Source organism: Hetaerina americana, unplaced genomic scaffold, assembly GCF_022747635.1.
Source record: "Hetaerina americana unplaced genomic scaffold, ioHetAmer1.1.p SCAF_3, whole genome shotgun sequence".
In the NCBI taxonomy this organism is placed as follows: Eukaryota; Metazoa; Arthropoda; class Insecta; order Odonata; family Calopterygidae; genus Hetaerina; species Hetaerina americana.
In genome coordinates this window covers 4,809,113-4,833,027 of record NW_027286874.1, presented here as the reverse complement: position 1 = coordinate 4,833,027, position 23,915 = coordinate 4,809,113, and the positions used below count along the sequence as shown (strand labels likewise).

Below are 23,915 nucleotides of genomic sequence, written 5' to 3'. Positions count from 1 at the left end.
ATTGGGAAAAAATTATTCTCACCAATCAGATATTACCAAAGGTAGTAATGATGATCTCTTCATAGAATACCTTAAATTTTTTGGCCATGATAATGAAACATTAAAGAAGAAAGTCCCACAAATTCGAATGAGCTTGTAGGTTTACCAGCTCATTTCCACGAAGAAGTGAGTTGTTACTTGATTAATATTTGTGGAGTATTTCAGTACCAACAATTCCATAATGATTTGAAATAATGAAATCGATATTAAAATGCTTTTTTGGATAATTTGACAATTTCTTGAAATCTTCAAAATATATTTTAAAAACATTCATGGTTACATTTTTTATAAAATTCAGCAAGCCAATTTATGGCTGCTAGAATGTGTTCATAGCACCTAAAATTAATTTGTTCAAAACACTATTGATAATACAGTAACATTCAAACCAATATCAAATTAATATTATTTGAAAGGAGCATCATTACCTAGATCATCAAGAACAGGTTAAATGCTATTTAACATTTTTACTCAAGTATTCGGCACATTTGAACTAATTACTAATGCAAAGCACCAATCACATTAAAACTCAATTGTTAACAATTAAAATAAATATGAGCATACATATTTACCACTGTGTATATATGTGTATAATAATTACTTCAGAATGACAATAATATTAGAAGCAAATCTCAATTGGAAACAGGAAATATCAACATCTCCCTCAGAACATTTTGGCACCAAATCAAAATTGACAACTTCATTGACATGCGGAGGACTGACTATAAGTGTCATTGCTTACCGACACCTTATCACAGTAATTGAAATGTATATAGCATTCTTAAACTAGATTTCACAGCAAAAAAGCCTCCATCGTATATCACCTCAGATTGAGACCTAGGGAAAGCAACTCAAGAGATTGATAATAATATCAGAAGTCTTATGAAGAGAGAACTACCAATTCCAAGAAACTGCGAGATAGCAGCAGTATACTTTTAATGGAGTCATCCAATATATGTGCATTACAATGCAACAATTTCAAAGCGTAAAAATCATTTGCCTTGGCCGGGATTCAAATCTGGATCCCTTAATGATTGGCTGAGTGCTTTAGCCAGTTAAGTTATCAAACATTTTGTTCTTTTAAAGCTTCCAAAATTTTGGAGTCTAAGAGGATGCCTTGATAGCTTAACTGACCGAAGCACTCGCCCAGACATCAAAGGATCCAGGTTCGAATCCTGGTCAATGCGGATGATTTTTACACTCTGAAATTGCTGTATAATAATGACAACTACAAAGTTAAAACAGCCACTATTAGGTGATCATAAATAATAACTTAAGAATAGAAAATGGAATAATACAAATTTTCATGAAGTATCAACAAGTGATTAAAAATATTTTCCTTGGCAAAAATATGTATTAGAGCATTCAGTGTCAAATAAGAAAAATTCTACTATTTATAACAATTTGCCAGCATTGGCACAAAAATACTGCTGCAAAAAATCTTAGTATTAATAGAAAAGGAGAAGTAAATGCAGTGACTCCATCCCACTTATTGAGGGTACATTTCTCAACATGAAGCGCAAATTAACAAGGGATGACATTATAGGAACTTAGTTTAAAGACAATTTATAAAATACAAATCATTTAGAGACCAGAGAAGGCAAAGAGAGACCTGAATAAGAGTTCTAAGTTGGAAAAATTCAAACTGTACCTCCACGCTCAATGTCACATTGTTGATTTGATTCTGAAAAGAGAGTAAAGAAGACTATTTTGAATAAAGTTAAGAAAAATATATATTCTGTACAAGTTAGCAGGAAGTAGACAATTCTGTTTTATTTCGCTCTACAGGAAATTCTACTTTTTCTAGTAAAAGGGCTAGGACTGGCAGATTAAGAATTCTGAAGGAATCAGACAAGTTTCCAACACCATGGAAACCTAAGAGTGATGCAGTAACTTTTGAGAATCTATCCACCCACCAAAATGTTAAAATAATTCAGTTATTCATAACAATACCCACTAGTTTCCATGGATGAAGGCTTCTCGGGCTTCGCACCAGGTCAGGTTGGGTAGCACCAACGTTTCGACAGCTAACTCCGCCATCCTCTTCAGGGTGAAGTGACATTGCCGGGATTGTGCCCAGTATTTATATGTTCGGCGTGGGGTCCGCTGTATCGTGATTGGTCGAGACGCTTGTTCTCTTGATTCCGTGATTTTTTTGAGTATGGGTTTCCATGCGTTACTAATCTGGAATCCGTTGTCTCGATTTACCAGGTTCTTGTTCAATCTTATGTGGACTCCTTCTTTGACAATCCGGTCCCAGTATCCATTGGCCTGACAAAGGACCTTTGTCTTGGAGAATTCTATTCTATGTTCCTTTTCGATGCAATGTTCTGCCACCGCCGATTTCTCGGGGTAGCACAGTCGGATACATCTCTCGTGTTCGATGATTCGCTTTTCCACTGTTCTCCCGGTTTCCCCAATGTATGATTTCCCACACTCGCAGGGGATTTGGTAAACTCCAGCTCTTTTTAGATTCCGGTCGTCCTTCACGGTGGATAAGAAGGATTTCAACTTGCTCTGAGGTTTATGTATTGTATCCACCTTATGTTTCTTAAGGATCCTGCCAATCTTATTCGATATGGTGGACACGAACGGGATGCAGGCTCTGGTGATGGGTTTCCGACCGACCGAGGTACTTCTTCCGGTATGTGGATGACACCTTCATCGTCTGGCCCCATGGACCGGCCGCTCTGAATGAATTTCTGGAACATATGAATAGTGTCCACCCCAACATCCGTTTCCCCATGGAAAAGGAGGACAACGGCCAACTACCCTTCCTGGACATCCTAATCAAGAAGGGGGAGGATGGAACCTTGAGCCACAGGGTGTACAGGAAACCTACCCACACGGACCTATACCTAAACGGAGAGAGCCACCACCACCCATCACAGAAGAGGAGTGTATTGTCCACACTCCTCCATCGAGCCAAAACCATATCCGACGCAGAAAACCTAGGAAAGGAATTGGAACACCTTAAGACCACTTTCCGGAGAAATGGCCATAGAGAACGTGACATCAACTTGGCCCTAAAAAGGACCTTCGAGAAGCCGGAGAGGATTAAGGCTGAAGGAGAAAAACCCATCGCCAGAGCCTGCATCCCGTTCGTGTCCACCATATCGAATAAGATTGGCAGGATCTTTAAGAAACATAAGGTGGATACAATACATAAACCTCAGAGCAAGTTGAAATCCTTCTTATCCACCGTGAAGGACGACCGGAATCTAAAAAGAGCTGGAGTTTACCAAATCCCCTGCGAGTGTGGGAAATCATACATTGGGGAAACCGGGAGAACAGTGGAAAAGCGAATCATCGAACACGAGAGATGTATCCGACTGTGCTACCCCGAGAAATCGGCGGTGGCAGAACATTGCATCGAAAAGGAACATAGAATAGAATTCTCCAAGACAAAGGTCCTTTGTCAGGCCAATGGATACTGGGACCGGATTGTCAAAGAAGGAGTCCACATAAGATTGAACAAGAACCTGGTAAATCGAGACAACGGATTCCAGATTAGTAACGCATGGAAACCCGTACTCAAAAAAATCGCGGAATCACGGAATCAAGAGAACAAGCGTCTCGACCAATCACGATACAGCGGACCCCACGCCGAACATATAAATACTGGGCACAATCCCGGCAATGTCACTTCACCCTGAAGAGGATGGCGGAGTTAGCTGTCGAAACGTTGGTGCTACCCAACCTGACCTGGTGCGAAGCCCGAGAAGCCTTCATCCACAGTATTCGCCAGGAAAGCCTCAGATCATTCTTCACTAGTTTCCATGTTTTCTTGGACTATTCAAAGTTTTACCAATCCTTAAGCACTTGTGTAAGATCTGCTTAAGACTATTGTTGTGACTCTATTAAGATCACTTTTCAGATGTAACTTTAGATAGGAAAAAATTGTGGGGACAAGGACAGCTCCATTGTAAGGTCTCAATGAATAGGATGAAGTGATGCCAAACAAATGATTAAAGCAACAGGCAATGGAATTATTCCATTTGAGCTATTCTTCTGACACCAAGGGACTGATGAAAAACATATCCCAAAGATCAGTTTATGACACACAACATTATAGGAATCAACTGTAGAGCAAACAACTAAAAACTATTACTTTCCCCTGCCATAATTTGCCACTGCATGTATGTTTAAAGGTATATATTTTTTACAAATTCCTGCGAGTTAGTCTCGGACTATTTCACATCTTTTTATGCTACTCGGGGAAAACTGCACATTTGCTACATAAAAGCCTCCCAAAGAGAAGTCAACATTTAAAGATTAACAATGCATTCCTAGAAGAATATTTTGAAAAGTTGATTCTCACCTGATTCTTCCATGATAGAATCTTCTACGTTAGTTATCTGGGTCACATCTCCCAACTGATTCACATCCTGAAAATGAGGATTTATCACAGATTAAATGAGAGAGACTGTGAGAAATGTTAGATAAGTTTAATAATAAATCACCCAGTTAGAATAAGCTTATTTCATGATTAAACTATATTAAAGCAAAAATAATGGAAACTATGGAAAAATATTACTAATGGAGCAAACCTCTGAAAAACAATCATCCTCATTTTCACTCCTGCGGAATTCAAATGTGCTGCTCCTTTCTGAAAACAAAAATTCCCTTTTTGGCTGACAACTGTTTGGGCCTGATTCTGCAAAAAATAGAAAGTCATTTTGCTTAATGCGAACTCTCTCTAACTCAGTGAGCCATGGGCAACAATATCTAACACTTGGGCAAATGAAGTAGATAAGATACATTAATAATTGGAAAACATGAGCATTTCAAACTTCTACATAATCGTTCAACATGTACTCATACATAGAACAAATTAAGTTAACTTGCCCTTTTTAGTACTTTAGCTCAATATTTTGTGATTGACTTTGAAATATTCATACGTAGGATAAGAAAATGTAAAAAAGATTCATTTACTCACTGCCTTCAGTAATGCTGAAAATGTTGGCCAGTAGATACTCTTTATCCTTGGCTTCAAGTACCAACATTTCCCTTAGTATTTTTACCATCTTAACCCTGGCCATCGCCACAGCCCTGAGGTAGTAAATGCCAACACTATAACAAAAGAAACAAGCATGGTATGAATTGATTGTGGACAATATGACAAAAATGATATCTTTCCTATGGTTTCATCTGGGAATCTAGAAAGAGCATATTTAAGGGCATTTTCTAACATGAATGTACAAATACCGTTCAATAAAGATGGCCAAAACTTTCTTCATTTTTATTCTTTAACATACACAAATATCATATTGTGTTATAATATTCACTTTGTGTGAAAAAACAAGTTCAATTAATTTGATTGAGTATAAGTTTCATTGATTTGACTCCAGTATTGCATCAGTTGAAAGTTGAAACATTCAGTTCAATGATGAAAAATGTTTTATACAGCATATTTTTTCAGATCGAATATCACATGGAGCAAGGTCTGGACTAAAGTCAATAGCACACACTTCAGAATCATTTTCATGAAATAATTGCATTTCATAGAGGGTTTGTGGGAATCTTAGCACACACATTTCTCTTGTGTAGTTTTTGTGTAATCAACACCTAATTGAATTTCAACACTTATAATAGTGGTCTTAATGTATTTGATGATCTTCTCTCACAATGGCGGCAGTGGTGTTCATGTTAAATCATATTAGATCAGTGAATTGAACTCCTGATTCAACTCCCTTAAAGAAATTTCTTCATTCTCTCCTTTTTTAACATATCTTCCATATTCTTCTTCTTCCATTCTTCTTCCATATTCTTCTTCTTCCATTCTTCTTCCATATTCTTCTTCTTCCATTCTTCTTCCATATTCTTCTTCTTCCATTCTTTCATATTTTCTATCTGTGCCACAGCAAAGAACACACCCTTCATTAAGTCTTCTGTAGTAACGTTTGGGTTTCAGCTGATGATTTATTTAGGCTAAAGCAACGAACAGTTACAAGTAATCACTATCATTGCCACTGATGAACTGAGCAGGCTTCAAGTCGCAATGGCTGTTGCTGATGTCATCCTGGAATCATATTACCGAAACTTGAAACACAAACAGTCTTTGGCAGCTAAATCCAGACAAATGAAACTTTAGTTTAAAAGCAAATGAATTAAAAAAAATTATAATGAAAATCCTTTCACATACAAATAGTGGTATTTGTCAAGAATGACATTACTCAATTCAACCCCCTTCAGCTGCAATGACCATCTCTAACCCTGCCCTGAATTGATCGCACACACTTTTAAACAATACTGACCATATATGGGATTGCTGCTCCATAGCGGTGCGTAGAGATGTGACATTAGGGTACTTCATCTTATTGGCAACTTTTTCAACAATGCTCCAAACATAATAGTTGAGGATCAAGTCCGGGCTATTAGGGGGCCAGAACTCCTTTGACCAGAACATGTCAATGTTATCTGAGAGGTAGTTTTGGATTAAATGACTTAAAAGAACTGTCCTGTTGAAAGGCTTATTGTCTCCCCGAGGTCACAGTTACCATCTACGGTTTCCCAACATTCTTCAAAATTTGCAAATTTGCAAAATTTTGCAAATTCCTCTGAAATCAGCACCTGAGCATTTCCTCATCGGGTTAGCAAAACCTTCCCCAGACTTCTCCGAAGCAATATACTTAGCCACAATATCGTAAACAGCAGATCTGGGGTACCCGATGAATAGAACTATTTCGCTTCACAAACACTTTTGATAATAACGGCTCTGATTTTGCTCTGCACTTGTGCATAACACCTCAGCCATTTTGAGGTTATGACTGTTTACTAGATGCCTATAACTTTCAAGAACGCCGATCCCAACCTCCAAATGAACTACGATATGGTGGGAAATTCAAATTGAAATTTGTCCGGATATGGCCACCGCATCCTGTGTATACAACACACAACTATTTCACTGGAAATAGGGCAAACTCAAATTTTTGAACAGCAAAATTTTGTGCATAAAAAAAAACATCATCCCTGTTAAACAGCCTTCATATAATTTCTCAGAGTCACTTGCTAAAAAAAATACATTTCCACTTTCCAGGTTTAAATCAGCTCCAATATAAAAATTATTCCCAATAATGTACAAACAAGAGATAATGTAAATGAGAGATCAATGAAAATCAAAATTGTCCACACTTTTAAGAGAAGGTATTAATTTACAACAATGCATACTAGAGATTACCTCACCTGTGAAATGATCTCTCATTATTATACATGCACTTGAATATCCATAGCATATATACAGGATGCTGGAGGGAAGTGAGTTTGGTCTTATTATGTCTAGCTTATATACCAGCTACAAATAAGTTTTTAATTAACTTTTGCACACAAGTTTTCATTGGCTACCACTTCATATACAGCCCTTATTTGGGGAATTCTGGATAATTGTAAGTCTGCTAATGTCAAGAATGACCATAGTTACTCAATATGAATATATGGATGAAGGTTAGGTCTTCACTCATTCACTGATGTAACTTGCCTTATTCATATGCCTTCATTTCAATAGGGTAATGCTAGAGAAAATGAGGAGTTATCATTAACATAAACAATTTTGAAATTATTCTTTTCTGATAAGTACTATATCATCTCAATACCTGGAAACTTTTGGCAAATCATAAACAACACAATATCTAAATAATAAAGGTATCAAGAAATACACCCTGACTTATGAACATGTTTTCTTTAATGTTACCGCCCTCTAGTTACATCCCAATTCCCTGTTTACCTTCCTTTTGATAAATTAGGCTGTTTCCTTAAATGGAATTCACTTTGACAATTGAAATGCTGAGAATGGATAAATTTACATTCAACTCGGGTCATAAAAGAGTGAAAGAAAATTAGAATGTGCTTGGTCACTGAAAGATGAAATTTTAACTCCGACATGGCATCATGTCTTCAGCATTTCCTTGGGAGTTCAAGTATGGTGAAGACTGATGCATAGTTTAGAATGAAAGAAAGTGTACTGGATAAATTTCTTACTGCATCCTAAGGTGCAATTATTTGTTATATGATAGTAAATGTAATTGCATACATGTAGGTTAAAAGGATTTTTGCATTAATGTATACTCGACTGTGGGTATGGGTTTGCATGTGTGTGTTGGTTTTGAATGTGGTTTTGTTCCCTTTTACGGGTGGTGACCTAGCACCCCCTGCCAGACACCCTTGCGGCGGCTTGCGGGGTTTTATGTAGATGCATAAGTCTAGCAGTTTTCTTCAATGATTCTGAACAGCAAGGAAACGAGGATTATTTTTGGTGCCATGCTAAAAAAGGTAATTCTCCACTATGAAGAAATTTGAATAAGCAACATCCAAACCAATCACTTACTAAATTAGCATTTTTTCTGCACTGTAATATTCCCTGTTAAAACAATGAGAGTGCCTTACCACATGGAAACAAGGACACATCCCACGACACCTGGCCTCATTGCATACGAGAGCATTTTCCAGGTGAATGATTCTTCTAATATGGAGAAAATTTCAATAACAACCATTTGATACATGTATTCATAGCCTTTGAATGGACCACAGTCGGACGATGGAACCCTGGAATGAATTGCAAAATTGTGTCAATGAAACGTCATTTATTTGGTGGTTACTATTGCCCATATTTCCAAGTGATACAATCAGGAGATCATTCAGAAGAATAAAAGAAAAATACCTGGTAAACATGAATCCGAGGGCAAAGAGAATTCCAAAGAGTGACAGGAAGGACAGAATAAGAAAAATAGTTTCAGTTTGAGCAGCTCTCCATGCCTTCGCAGATGGCTGACAGTGGTACATCAATCCTATCTGCCCATTCAAACACATCGGAAACAAATAATTAGATAAAAACAACGAGAAAAGGATTATCATAACTTGTATGTCTCTTCTTCTAATAAGCAGACTGAAATAAAATAGAAAAAAAATTCCCCAAACTCTCCAGCTTCCAAGAAGAGGAGCAATCATCACAAAAGAACCAGAGTGTAAGCATTTCAATATTCATCATTCCATCCAAAACCATTAAGAAAAATCTAGTTGAATTCTTCAGAGTTCTCTCTTGCATTGAGAAGGGTAAACTCTCAATTTACCGTGAGCTAATAATGGATGCACAATGAAGCATCAATTAAAATTTGTATTCATATTGGTCATAACCCCACACCCGCTGGAGCTTGATTTCACACAACTATCCCCCCTGCCATGCAGTGCACCACCTCACCCCCTAGGGCAGGGTTAAGGAGTCTCCAACATGAATGTCCTGTTTCACTGTGCCATTGTAGAGCATTGTAGCAATATTACAAGTATTTTTCATATTTACTAAATTTTGGACTTAATTTACTAAATGCTGAGTCACAATATCTCAAAGACCATAGAAAATGTTTAATGACAAGTGGTGAAGTGGATTCTGTTGGAAGTAAGAAGTTGCAAATTCCAAAACAAATCCTTTATATAAATTCTATATGAATAAGTTATATCAAACACTATGACATAATAGAACTATGTTAGGTGTGTTAAGCCACTTAAGGAAATAGAAGACAGCAATGATCTACATGCGGTGTTTTATTGGCAGAATAATTAGCGCCGATGAGCAATTAGTTTTCGATTGCTGCAGAACCCCAGGTACCTCAGCCTGGAGTAGAAATTGTTAGAGCCTACCCTGAGTACGAGCCATTCCAGCATTTTTCCAGAATAAGTTGACACCACAAACTTAGAATAACACAACTTGGTAGATTCATTAATTAAGCTATGTTTCAAACACCCAATTTTGCATCGCTGCAGAATGTTCAGCCAACCAGGATATGGTGCTATTACCGCAAGGTGATATGCAGCAAAGGCTGCCAATCTCTCAACTTTTACTATGGGCTGTGTTGCTGCAGTGACAGCAGCAAGTGAAAACCAATTGTTCACTGCCATTTGTCTCCCATTAAAACAAACTGCACATGGGACATTGTTGTATTCCGTTTCCTTTTGCCGCTTGCACAGGCATGAAAATGGAGTATGCCAAAAGTACACACTATGGTGAAACCAGAAACACACAACCAGATGCAGGGAAATTGAGCTTTAGAGAGATGATTCCATTTTACACTCCACATTCTAGCATGCGTCTCTGACGTACATCAAGAACTTCATGTACTTTATAAATATGTGGTGACAGGTAAGTAAAAAGAAAACAATGGTGAATGGCATATCACCAGTAGAAGCACTCGTGTTAAAAAATTCAGGGTAGATTATCCCCTCAGAGGTTCACTGATTATGGAATTTCAGTTCATGCCTCTTTGAAAAACGAAATAGCCGAGACCGTAAACTTGATTGTCACTAGATTTGTCAAGGGGGGGAGTTATAAACAAAGTTACAAGTAAGGGGAAGAATAAGGAACACACACTAGGTCAGATGAGTGTGCTTGGGAAACCCAATTATTCCTCAATCACACACAAAAGTGCAAAATTAAAATAACAAACTTACAATCACTCCATCACTAGGGTGTGTTAAGGAATAACAGTCACTCATGTGAATCGCATTCACAAGAGTGACTGTTTGCAATTTTTGATACCAATAACTGCTCCATTCTTCCTCATGGGCCTTAATCGTCAATACCCATCCATTAAATTCACATGAGAAGTTGAGAATCACAAGTCACTCCCCTTTCGGACCTTCTTGTTACTAGAGACAATAATCAGCTTTCATACAATTTTCACTGGAGACCACTAATACCAACATTAATCAGTTTTCCTTCGATCACCAAACCCACAAACACACCGCCTCCATTCTCTAATACACCGTCTTTTAAATGTACCCTTGAGCAAAGCAGACTTTCAAAAAGATCTTAAATTCATGAAAGAGACCGCCATTTCTAACAGCTACACCAAACAACTTATTCACAAAATATTCACCAAACATGAACAAAAAAGACTAATCAGAACCAGCACCACACAATCCCAGCCCAATGAAAAGAAACATATAAAACTTCCATTGCACCCACAATCCACCCAAGGGTTAGAAACCATTTTCAAGAAACACTACTACATACCCTCTTTCTCATCCAATAACAAAGTCAAACATTTACTTGGAAACCCTAAAGATCCCATAGAACCCCTTCTCAAATCTGGTATATACCAAATTTTATGTCCACAATGTAATTCTTCATACTTTGGACAGACCAGAAGAAGCCTCGTCACCCCTTTTAAAGAACATGCCACTTGCTACAGACTAGGGAACTTTCACAAACCCTCCGTAGCCCAACATATGATCTCTGAAGGACATAAGATCACAACTGACGTCATTAAACTCCTAAAAACATTCCCCAGACTACATGCTAGACAATTATGAATGCATCCACATTAAAAAGAACAGTACAAAAATAATGAACAGCAACCAAAGACACATTACATCTTGCATATTTCCCCTTTGCTAATGCCGTTGACTTACACATCTCCTTTTTACCACCTCCTTAAACTTCTCCCCCTTCATTAACAATACCTTGCCTCCCCCCCAACCTTAGAATCCTTCCCACGGCCTTTTGAAATAGAGAGACACCACCTTCCGATTAGCTCATAGCTCCCATCCCCTTCTTTTCCCCACGCTTGTGGGCAGCCAAAACTACGCTGTAGTTTTGGCTGCCCACACTGAACCTCCAATACTCCTATTGGACTGTTTTCTCCCCACCCCTCTTCTGTTGTCCAACCATGAGATTCCCCACTTTTTCCTCCCCTTCCCTTCCCACCGACCCATTCTTTCAAACCTCCCTCACGGATATTTCATTCTTCTCTGAAGAGGCCAGATTTGCAGGCGAAACACCCGGTGTCAGGTTTCTCAAGGCATTTACCTACCCCTGCTTTTTATTTCCTTGTTTTTTGTTTGTATTTGTGTGATTGACAGATCCTCACCATACGGGGAATCCTTGCAAACCCTGAATGAGTCGGTGTGTGCAATTCACAAAGGTCTTATACACCCGAGTGACTGAGTGATTGCGCATTTACGTAATTCCTTTCTGTTTCATTTTATTTCTGTGTAATTGACGGGTCAATGGCATGGGAGAAATCCTTGCAAACCCTGTAAGTGTGAGTACGTGTGAGTTGCTAAGGTCCCTGTTTCTGAACACACCCGAGTGATTGAGTGAATGAGCGAGAACTTGTGTCCATCCGTTTTATTTGTTTGTGTGCAATAGACCTGTGCATGTCCAATGCAATGTGCCTGGCATAGGAGGAATCCTTGTAAACCCTGAACGAGTGCGTACTCGTGAATCGCAAAGATCCCTGTTTCTGAACACACCCGAGTGATTGAATAAATGAGCAAATTCGTGTGTACATCTGTTTTATAATTTAGTCTTCATCTGTGTGATTGACGGGTCACTGGCATAGAAGGAATCCTTGTAATCCTTGAACAAGTGGGTGAGTGCGATTCACACTCAAGTAATTGCAAACGTGAACTTGGGCTTTTCCTTTTTGGTTTTTATTTCAATTTTGTTTCAATCCCGTGTGAACACAATAGGTCACTGGCATAGGAGATATCTTTGCAAACCCTGAGTGTTTGTGTGAATGCGATTCATGAGAGTGGCTGTAATACACCCTAGTGATCGAGTGGTTGTAAGTTTGTTTTATTAATTATTAATTTTAATTTTGTGCGTGCGATTAAGGTACAAGTGGGTCACTGTTTTCCAAACACACCCAAGGGCCCTAGTGTGTGTTCCCTATCTTTCCCCTTACTTGTAACTTTCTTTTTACCTCTCCCCCTTTGCAAACCTAGTGTGTCATTCAAGTTTATGATCTCAGCTATTTCATTTTTCATTGCTTCATAACCTTAGGTACATTCATTTTATATTTACACATACCTCTTTCATAGTGCTCACCTTTTTTATGTAAAATGTAAGGAAGGTTTTCACAGCAATTATCAGTGACAGCAATGGACTGAAGAAGAAGCCAATCCAGAAGAGAGACTGGTTGTAAATCAAGTTAAGCGTGTTGCGAGCAATATCAAATTCTGGCATCTCAATAGTATCCCACACCATACTGAAAATGCATACAGGCAATAAGGTATACATGAAAATGCAATTGCAAAACAATAATGTGCCAACATAATCTTTCTCCAGCCATTTTGTCCATGATTCAGTTAATCTTTAAAGATTTTATTTACATTAATGGTTTTTCTTTTAACTTCTTACAAATTTGTCTGACTACACTTGAACCAAATTAAGCACTTGCAAGGATAGCAACATTTTTATTCAATTATACTATTTTGCATTTAAAATAAATTCCAAAATAAAACTAGAAAACAAACTTCTGGGATCTGCTTTCTCAAAGCTAAAAGTCTATTAGCTAGTCCACTAATTGCAGTATTATATGGTAACATAAAACTTTACAAACAAATATTCTGTAAAAATGCAGACAAATGACTGGCAAATACAGATTTCTCACTAGAATCTTCTCTTTGAGCAAAGAGTATAGACTGGAAGCTTTGAGAACTGCACTCTAAACTCATTTTCTTAATATGTTTCTAAATAATTTCGATTCCAATTTATTAAATCCTTTTCTAAACAAAAAATCTGATTATGAAAGGAGGAATGCACTTTGTGCACCATGACAGGTGGAAAAACAAACCAAATTTACTAATATTTACTAAATGGATCCTTACTAAGCCATGATATTAGACTGATACAAACTGTAACATACGATAAAAAACACTACTTACATGTGTAAGCGGCTACGTATTAGCTGAGCACCATATGTTCCAAAGATAGTTATCAAAAGATCCATGATCACCAATCGGTAAATTTCTTGCCCCAGGGACGTTTCCCAACACTAAAGGAACAAAAAAATATTTTAGAAAATGTGGAAACCTAATATCCATAATTTATGAACAAAAAGAACAGATGAAAACCTATTTTTATTCAATGACATCAAGTGAATAAAAACTGGTCTAGTTTCCATAAAGTTTCCACATTTCAAATTTCCAATTAAATAGCAACAGAGTAGGCAGATTTTTCACTCTCCAAATAGTGTTATATAAGTAGTTAAAAAAGGAGGTCCCTTATTTTTCCAAATAACTGATATATCAAATATCTAGTCCTATTTTCCACATTGTTCCATTAAAATTTATGAAATTCCATTTTCTATCCCATGAATGCCACCCCCAATGTCTTGCTTAAGCATAACTTTTTTCTACTAAAAGCCTTCACAACAAGCATGCCTCCTTGATACTCTGTTCTTCCTTAAACTTGTTTCTGTCCAATTGTCTTCAATTTTTATTCAGGTAACCTGGAATCTTTACAAATTCCGATTTTTCAGTTCATACTTTGGATTCAGAATTACTCTAGTCCTCCTGCTTTGATGTTTCGTTACTTTAGCCCATAATATATGAAGGTAGTTCGAAAGGTTCTCGGAATCACCACCAAATACCACGGCTAGCGCAATGAGTTCCCCACATAGTAACAGGTAATCCTTTATGAGTTAACACATAACACATCTGCACTCTGGGAAGAGATCTGCGGTGTGGACACCTCTCTATTGTTGCTCCCGTGTAGTGATTTATGAAGATGGAAAAAATTGAGATTCAAGCAGTGATTAAATAGTTAATAATAAAAGCTAAGGAAATTCACTACAACTTTCACAACACTCTGGGGGACTCAGCTCCTTCATATTCAACAGTTACCGAGTGGGCAAATGAGTTTGGTTGGGACAACTTAGATGATGGCCCACGTAGTAATCAGCCAAAATGTGCCACTACCCTAGAAATTATCGCAAAAGAGCATAAATCGGTCATGAAGGATCGCCAAGTGAAGGTTTGAGAAAATCGATATGCCATCTGAAGAGACCTATCACATTTTAACAGTGGAATTGGATTTGAGAAAATTATCTGCTAGATGGGTACCGCAACTCTTGATGCAGGATCACAAACGCATCAGAATGGAAATTTCTGAACAATGTTTAACCCATTTTAGGAGCAGCTAACAAGATTTCTGAACTGGTTTTGTGACCACAGATGAAACTTGGCCCCACAACTATACTCCAGAGACAAAACAGCAGACAAAGCAGTGGAAACATGTTTATTCACCACCAACAAAGAAAGCAAAGGCTACACAGTCGGCTAGAAAGGCAATGGCTTCATTTTCCCAGGATGCGAAAGGGATTCTGCTGATAGATTAACTTCCAACTGGTCAAACAATTACTGGACAGTTATACACTAACCTCCTGGACCAACTACAGCAAAAGATACACAAAAAAAGGCCAGGTTTGGCAGGGAAGAAAGTCTTTTTTTCATCAAGACAAAGTCCGTCCACACACAAGTGTCGTTGTCATGGCAAAAATACGAGAACTAAGATACAAACTGTTGCCACACCTACCTTATTTGTCTGATTTGTTTCCATCAGATTTGATCTCTTCCCAAAGAGCAAAATTTTACTTGGTGGACAGAGACCCTCTTCAAACAAAGAACTAACAGCTGAAGTAGACAGGTATTTTGTAGATCTGAAGGAATCTAATTTTCGAGATGGGATCACGACATTGGAACATGGCTGGACCAAGTGCATTACAGTAAAAGGAGACTACATGGATAAATAAAAGTTTCTTTGAGGTAAGTCGTTAATTTTCTTCCCTTCCAATAACCTTTCTAATTACCCATATATACTGTTCCCCCTCTACCTTCCCTTATCACTATGTTCTGGTTGTCAACTCTGATTGTGCTCTCATCATCTATTGCTAGGCTGAGGATTCTACTACCGTCAACCCCTCCTCTAGCTTACTTCCTTGGCTGCTTGGTTTGATATTGGCAAACAATTCACTGTAACATTGCTGTTCCATGAGCACCCCATATAATGTAAAATTACAATTATGATGCATATCAGTGGGGATATATGACTCATTTTTTCATATTTCCTTGTGTCAAATGAATTGCAAAATAAATTTTTTCAAAGGATAAAACATTTTAACTCTCACATACTGCTTGAACCAGGGTCCCTAAACCTCATGGGTGGCCTTTGCTACTGTGATTTTCTGATTAAAATAAACACCCTTTATAAGACTAATGAATAAGATAAATAAGAAGAATAATGGTTCCACAAGAGAAATGTAAAAATGTTCTAACAACAAGGCACAATATGGACTTTGTTTCCAACCTTCCCGCTTACACAACCTTAGGCCTTCTACTTTTCCTAAATTAACCTACCTAGGTAAGAGAACCTTCCCTAATTCCCCATCCATAGATTTTTAACACATATTGTTGCTGTCTCAGAAATAACCTAACAAATATAACATATAACAAGGGACGAATGAAAACTTTTGACTTAGGTATTCCTGAGGTTAGAGACTTGGAAACGTAAAAATAAGCAAGAGGGAAATTTTTCCTACAGAAAGTTCACAATGGCAATGCATTAATACCCTTGATACTAAGGTGTTGAGAATAGGAGAAGGTTCAAATTAACATTCCTCATCCATTCTCTTACCCAGATATCAAGGTTTTCATTTTAAATTAGGTTGGAGACACCTGCTGTCCTCAAATAAGACAGCTCACTAGGCTGCAAAAATAACAGCATAAAAAAATACTACGAGAATATTGTGATAATATTTGCATTGTATATATGTATGCTTTTTATGTTTTTGTACAGTGGTGAAAATCCTGCTCCACATTCCTGACTATCAGGTTACCAGAGGCAGTATGAAAATTCTGACAACATTAATACCATTTCTTTACCATACCTTTACCTACTCCTTTTTCAAAATGAGGAAGCGCATGAAATTTCACATTTTGAGTCACAGAGCAAAGCACTTATTTGGCCGGACATTTTTTTAACTCAGATGTTTGGACCTATGGTAATACAAAAAATAATGACTATCACCTTTCTGTTCGGGGAGTGAAGCCAGAATCCCAGCAGCACACACACCACGACCACCTCCAGCCCAAATGTCCTCCAAAGTGTGACATATAATGCCGTCCGTGGACTTCGGAACCTTTCCCACCGAGTCATATACGAGAAGAACATGGGAACCAACAACAGGATAAGGGTGACCAACAAAGACACGGTTATTGTCGGTGGATGAGTCTTCGCTTTGACATCTGAGGAATGCAAATCATATTATCACAGTCAATGCATTGAAAATCATATTGAGGTTGAGGAATTTTATTACATCGAAAAATATGACATTTAAAATGAGGAAAAATTGAGCACCCATAATGCATCAAAAGAATAACATATGGAGTTACAACTTGAGGTAATCAAGACAAAAAAGTTAATATAATGTAATTAACAATGGCCTAAATGATCTAGTCGGCATCTCCTGTTCATATCACATTGTCAATAGCATGTACATTGTAGTTTTGATTACCGCATTTCCCAGCTCATAAGACACACTTTTTTTACTCCAAAATGTAAGCAGAGTAAACTGAGTTTAAATAATTCAGTAAAAGTACTTCCTAAAAAACTCTAAAATAAATTGTAAATGTATGCAATGTAGCGCATTTATCTTAATCTCACATAAGGTGCTGCTGCTAGACTTAATATGCATTGGGCTAGTGGGGATGTTGCCCCTCAGCCATCGTATCTCTCCCAATAAACTAGGAATCTACAGGCATCCTAATTTAACACGTTGCAGATGGCTGATGAGAATTCTCGTAATTTTAATTAGCATTATTTACATATTTGATTGTAATTTTTCATTTGCCTTTAATTGTTTAATAAGAACAGTCGCAACTTAAATTTTCATTTTGTTAAGTAATTTTGATAGTACAAGACATTAAACTGTATTTAAATCCCAGACTTTTTCTGTAATGGCATACAATTTCAATTTCAACAGCTTGAAACTTATTCGTCGTCCGTCTTCATTTTGGAGGTAATATTTCATTCTTCTCTTCCTTGTGTACCCTAATGCCTTGCCTCACTATTTCTTGAGGGTTTATTCACATGGCCCTAGCTGAGACATCAGCGAGGAACCTTATCTCTATCGCCTGAAGGACCACTGCTTCGCTTGCAAGTTCCACTCTCGGCTAATAGAATACAATCTCAGCTCTGCTTCATCAACGTAAACATATTTGATGAAAAGATTGAGGGGAACAATAATGAATCATCCATAGTTCTTTTACAATTTAGTCAGTCCATTCTCTCGATATGTCTTGAGCAGTTTGTTTCCCTGAGTCCCAGTGAATTGTGATTTTGGTGTTGGATTAGCCTCGTGAGAGGATTTTCCCAATCTGTATTTTTTTAAATATTTAAAGGAATATTCCATACAATAGCATCACATAGGAAAGGGAGTACTTTGCATGAGGAAGAAATTTTATTAGATTTGTGCGCTGATGACTAGTCAGATGTGCCTTTAGAGTACGACCCAAAGAGCGATGAGAGCGGTAATGATTCTGATATTGCTGTGAAGGTTAAAAATTCACTACTCTCTACATAAGTGAAAGTGACTCCAATAAGAGAGCCAATGAAGACAATACTTCACCAGGAATCTCAACCACAATAATTAGGCCAAATAGAGGGCTCCCTTCCACGTTGAAGAATGAGGCAAAAACAATGAAAAAGGTGCTGTGCACATTTTCTCGTAAAGGTTAATTGCTTCCGGTGTTTTGGAAAATCAAAAGGGAGATTAGTGCTATTCACAGCGCTAGGATGGGTTATGCACAGATGAAAAATAGGATCACAGGACTGCAAATATAAAACCTATCTGCATTTTGAAATACAATAAGTTCATGAAAGCCAAGGACAGGGCTGATATGTATTTATTGTATTATACAATCATGAGAAAAACAATGAAATGGCCTAAGAAAGAAGAGCAAGAAGAAAAAAGAGAAGAGTCTTATTATTTGTGCTCTTTTTAATGCTATTAGAGTTTATAAAACAATGAATGAATCAAGTTGCATTCCATTGCTCTACAACAACAAGAGTACAGAGGAGCCAGATGAGTCTTCAGTGGACAACAGTGATGATAAGCAGATGCAGCAGGTTCCTTCAAGGGATCACCCACATCATCTCTCAAGAGACCTTAGTAAACATCGTCTCATTCCTATTGTAGGCAAAGAAAGAAAAAATACCAAACAAGAAGATACAAAAAGATTGTGCCTAAAAAAAATTAGGAAGGAGACAAGGTATGTGTGCTCTTCTTGTGATGTTCCACTCTACAAAGGAAAATGTTTCATGGAGTAACACGCAGAGATAAATTTCTAAAATTTTCTGGGAGTATTACATTCAAAATTACATTTAAAATTTTCAATTTTTAAGAAAATAATGACAATTTTACTGAAGCAATTCATGTTTAAAAACTACACCTTCAAAATCTGCCGGAACAAAGGGTCAATCATTATAATCAACAAAAATCACTGTAAACAACATACGGCTTGCAACAGCCTTACTTAATCTATGGAGGAAACTTGATTTTACCATCAAAATAGATGCTTTTGTTTTGGCCAAATATAAGAAGTTTATTCTATCTTGCAGAATACTAAACGAAAATATGGCTTCACTAGAATAGTTCTGACTCAACAGAGGGATCCCTTCTTTGAGTGATAACGAGACTGTAGTTTCTTTGAATTAGAGAGTATTTTAACAGAAGAACAAGACAACTGAAAAAAGGAAAATGGAAACAGGTCAAAGTTCATGAAAAACTAGTGGCTGAAACCCCCAAGATATAGTTACCAATGGTGTCACCAGCTACATCCCACGTCTTGTGAATAGAGAGCAACATCCAAACTAGCCACCCGGTTAGGCATATGACCAAAAAGAAGACAAAATTGGTGATCAGTCTCAAAGATAGGGTTGCCAGGGTCTCCATACAGCTTGTAGGGCTGTGCCCCTTCAAAATATTCTCTGCCTCTTCTTGCAGCAACTCCTAAAAATGAATGCACATGATAAGTTTCAAATTATTCCCTCTTGAAATTGATGCAATTACTTAAACTACTCCCCATTCCCTTGGACTGATAACATACTATGATATAAGAATTTCCTAAAATGATAAAATATTGAAAAAAGTCTCTGTCAATTTTCTTACAATTATAGGTCTTTTTTAAATGCACCTATTTTCAAAAAAAAATTTAACGGGCTATAATTTACTTTTATCAAGCCACAAACCCGATTAAAATATGAAGTAAGGTTAATTCCTAAAGCCAATATTATTAACTATAGTAATTAACCTAACTTCACATTCACATCCAATAGCTTACACATATTCTTTTACACTAAATTAGACTGATCTGCACAATGACTTAATACACAATGGCAATCAATTTATAACTTTTCTACTAAATGGCTGACTATCATTGAACCGTAGACTTAATCTATGTATTGCAGAAACAGGAGTATATAGTGCATGTACACGTCTCAGACTGAGTGCCAGATGGAGAGTCCGAATAGGCAGAGTTAAGAAGTGGGTCTAGAGGGGTGCCCATTATGATGCGCTTTTTAATGTATTGGTGGAGGATATGGTCAAAGACACTTGCAAGAATGCTTTCAAGAAACAGGAAAGCTAAGTTACACAAAAATAGAGCATAAACAGGTGAAACATTTTTCCTATATCGGAATTGTTTTGGAATAAGATGGACACAGTAGTAGTTCTTCCATCATTTTGAAGAAGAATTGCATTAAGCAAAAAAGCTTTCCTTAGGAAGAAGGAATTTATAACAGGGAAGTTGAACAGCAGGTGTTACATTTAGAAAAGACTCTTTGAAACTTTAATGTGGAGTGTGGTTTTTTATGGCCTGGAAACATGTTTGTTGAAGCAAGATGATAGGCATAAGTCAGAGGGTTTAGAGATGATATCCAAAGGAGACATGAAAGGAGAGGGCAGAGGATATGAATTGGCAATGGGCTGTTGAAGACTGCAATATAGAGGGGAGAATGTTTGGCAAGTATGGAAGCGGCAGGAATAGGATACAGATGTTAGAGGGAATAAGTGGAGGATGGAAGGAAGAATGCGGCATCCAAGAAGGGTTTATTTCAATGTGTGGCACCAGATGTGCTCAGTTAGGAGAGGTAAAGAAATTTATCATTGTTCAGTTGGTGTCCATCCAAAATCTACCTTAAATGGTAGACTAACCATAACAATAACTCAACAGATTAATTCTCATATTTAGGTCATTCATATTTTTTTATAAATGACACAAATAATTAGTGTACATATATAGATGTCGTAATCTCACCTCCAGCATCACACCCACTCATTCCTAAGAAAACTAATAATCAAAAACAATTCGATTCATAATTCCATTAGATGTTAAGTAATTTCATGATAAAGTGATATTTTTTTTTAATAAAGCATAAAATTAAAAAAAGCACACCTATGTGCCCAACTCTGAGCATCTACCTATGCCAAATTGAAGGGGATGCAACTTGAATAGTTTCAAAGGTTACTGGATAGGCAATGCCCTTCTAATGGAATGGAAAAATTAGCTCATAAAATTCAAACCCAAGGGACACTTGAGAGTCTCAATACTGTGGATGTTGCAGATAGTAAAATGGAATATGAATGGCGGCCTGAGATTAAATTTGAGTGAGCCAATGAAGATGCATCACAGAGTAAGTGTGGATCATTGCTTGGACCAATTAGAGGCCCTCTTGGGTGCATCAAAGAAATTAGTTTGAGGTCTACAGCACACTGGATAATAAATGCGAAGTGCCAAAAAATTGGGTCTACGAGAAGGAATAATGAGGGCGAAAGCAAATACAAAAAGCAGGGAGTGTGGGACCCACACCACCCAAGCAACCATGAATATATGCACTCATTTCCTGAATTATTTTATTTGCTGATACTATGATGCCTTAATATAAAAAATCATTACTACCCTCACCATATATGCACATTGATAATGCCTCCACAACTAAACATGAAAAATGTTTTACCTTGAATTCATTCACAATGCTCTGCCTCTTCAAAAGAGCACCCTGCTCGGTGGCAATGCCAAAATCCCATCCACAAAACAGTTTATGTGAGTACATGTGCTTCACCACACTTCCAGTTTCAATGTAGCTCTTCCTGTAAGCTTTTGCAGCGCTAAAAATACCAAGACACCAGCAACATGAGCGCCGAAAATCAGAGAAATAAAGACTTTGGAGCACTACCCAAGAAGACGTAATATTAACCATATTCAATGAGCTCACTTAACATTACACAGAAATAATATTTGCACAATTTTTAGAGTAACATGCATAGCCTGAGACTTAATAACATTAGCTGCATTAAATAATTGGGTTGTTATAAATTTCTATCATTTCCTAGGTCTGTTCAAAACGTACCGTGACTTTTGTGTTTTTCCAAAATTTATTTATTTATTCATAGATATCTATTTTGTCCCCATCAAAGTAATCCCCATTAGATATTATACACTTGTGCCAAGGTTTTTTCCAATCCTCGAAGCACTTCAAAAAATCATTTTTTGTGATCTTGTTCAGCTCCTCCTTCGATGCAGTCTTTATCTCGTCAATCGTAGCGTAGTGTCATCCTTTCACTGGCCTCTTCAGTTTCAGGAACAAGAAAAAGTCACTGGGGGCCAGATCTGGGGAATACGGTGGCTCCGGCATCATTATTGTGTTATTTTTGGCCAAGCATTCGCACACAAGTACCAGTGTGTGAGCAGGGGCATTGCCATGGCGCAAAAGCCAATCTTGTTCTTCAACAAATCCGGGCATTTGTGGTGGATTTCATCCCGCAAATTGCGCATAACTTGCAGGTAACATTCCTTATTTATCGCGCTACCCTGTGACAAGAACTCATGATGCACCATGCCCCTGCAATCAAGGAAAACTATCAGCAAAACTTTCACTTTCCACCGAACTTGGTATGCTGTTTTCGGTCACAGCTTGTGCTGCAGCTTCCATTGGGATGATTGAGCTTTACTTTCAAAGTCATAACCATTAACCCATGATTCTTCACCAGTTATGACCCTCTAGAGCAAATTTGGGTCGTCACGGACAGAGTCCAACACCTCATTAACAATGTTTTCATAGCATTGCTGCTTTTCGTGAAGGATTCTCGGGTCTTCCACCGGGTCAAGGGTTCCATATTGGCCGATGTTTCGATGCCCGACTCGTACATCGTCTTCAGGGTTGATGGCTGCCATTCCGTATTTAGCCGTTTGGTTTGTGGATAGCCTCGATGTTGTGCCTCGCCAGTATCCTTTGTATACAGGGAAAAATTAGAAATTTGCTTGTCAGAGCAAAGGACCCTATCGGCCTAAAGACCCCAGGTGGTTTGTGGATAGCCTCGATGTTGTGCCTCGCCAGTATCCTTTGTATACCGGGAAAAATTAGAAATTTGCTCGTCAGAGCAAAGGACCCTATCGGCCTAAAGACCCCAGGCATATACCAAGTCCCGTGTGCCTGCGGAGATGTCTACATCGGAGAGACGGGGCAATTGAGACAAGATTAAAAGAACATAAAAGAAACCTTCGCCTGGGACAATTGGAAAAATCAGCCATCGCCGAACACAGCATCGCGATGGATCACTCCATCAATTTCAATGAGACGAAGGTACTTGCCCGCGCCGGTGGTCACTGGGACCGAATAGTCAAAGAATCAATTGAAATTAAAATGGCAGGACATAATTTCAATAGGGATTCCGGCTATTCCCTCAGCAATGCATGGAAACCGGTGCTAAACCAAGTAAAGAAAGGAAGGAACAGACCACAACTGCCCGGCGACCAATCAGGAGGTCCCCCCTCCTTGGGCCAATCACAGGTCACCTGAGGCGGGAGCTCAGGTATATAAGACGGCCAAATACGGAATGGCAGCCATCAACCCTGAAGACGATGCACAAGTCGGGCATCGAAACGTCAGCCAATATGGAACCCTTGACCCAGTGGAAGACCCGAGAATCCTTCACGAATCAAATACGCCGGGAAAGCACCAGATCTTACTTCATTGCTGCTTTTGGTCGAAATTGAGCAATTTTGGTACAATTTTGCGGCGACCCGTGTCATGCCCAAATCATTGG

The 23,915-nt window shown here is 37.9% G+C and overlaps 1 protein-coding gene across 1 annotated transcript in view; it reads right to left on the bottom strand.

Annotated features, from left to right (window-relative positions):
- Positions 1–288: 288 nt before the first annotated feature.
- Positions 289–23,915, bottom strand: part of LOC139690387 (transmembrane channel-like protein 7) — a 34,010-nt gene continuing 10,383 nt past the window's right edge. The window contains exons 10-20 of the mRNA XM_071587817.1: positions 21,827–21,977; positions 19,628–19,820; positions 16,838–17,055; positions 13,696–13,805; positions 12,857–13,016; positions 8,693–8,823; positions 8,419–8,577; positions 4,976–5,109; positions 4,587–4,693; positions 4,358–4,424; positions 289–1,720 (exon numbers count right to left, since the gene is read on the bottom strand). Of these exons, the coding sequence (XP_071443918.1) occupies positions 1,677–1,720; positions 4,358–4,424; positions 4,587–4,693; positions 4,976–5,109; positions 8,419–8,577; positions 8,693–8,823; positions 12,857–13,016; positions 13,696–13,805; positions 16,838–17,055; positions 19,628–19,820; positions 21,827–21,977 (1,474 nt within the window). The 3' untranslated portion in view covers positions 289–1,676. The remainder of the gene's footprint in view (positions 1,721–4,357; positions 4,425–4,586; positions 4,694–4,975; positions 5,110–8,418; positions 8,578–8,692; positions 8,824–12,856; positions 13,017–13,695; positions 13,806–16,837; positions 17,056–19,627; positions 19,821–21,826; positions 21,978–23,915) is intronic.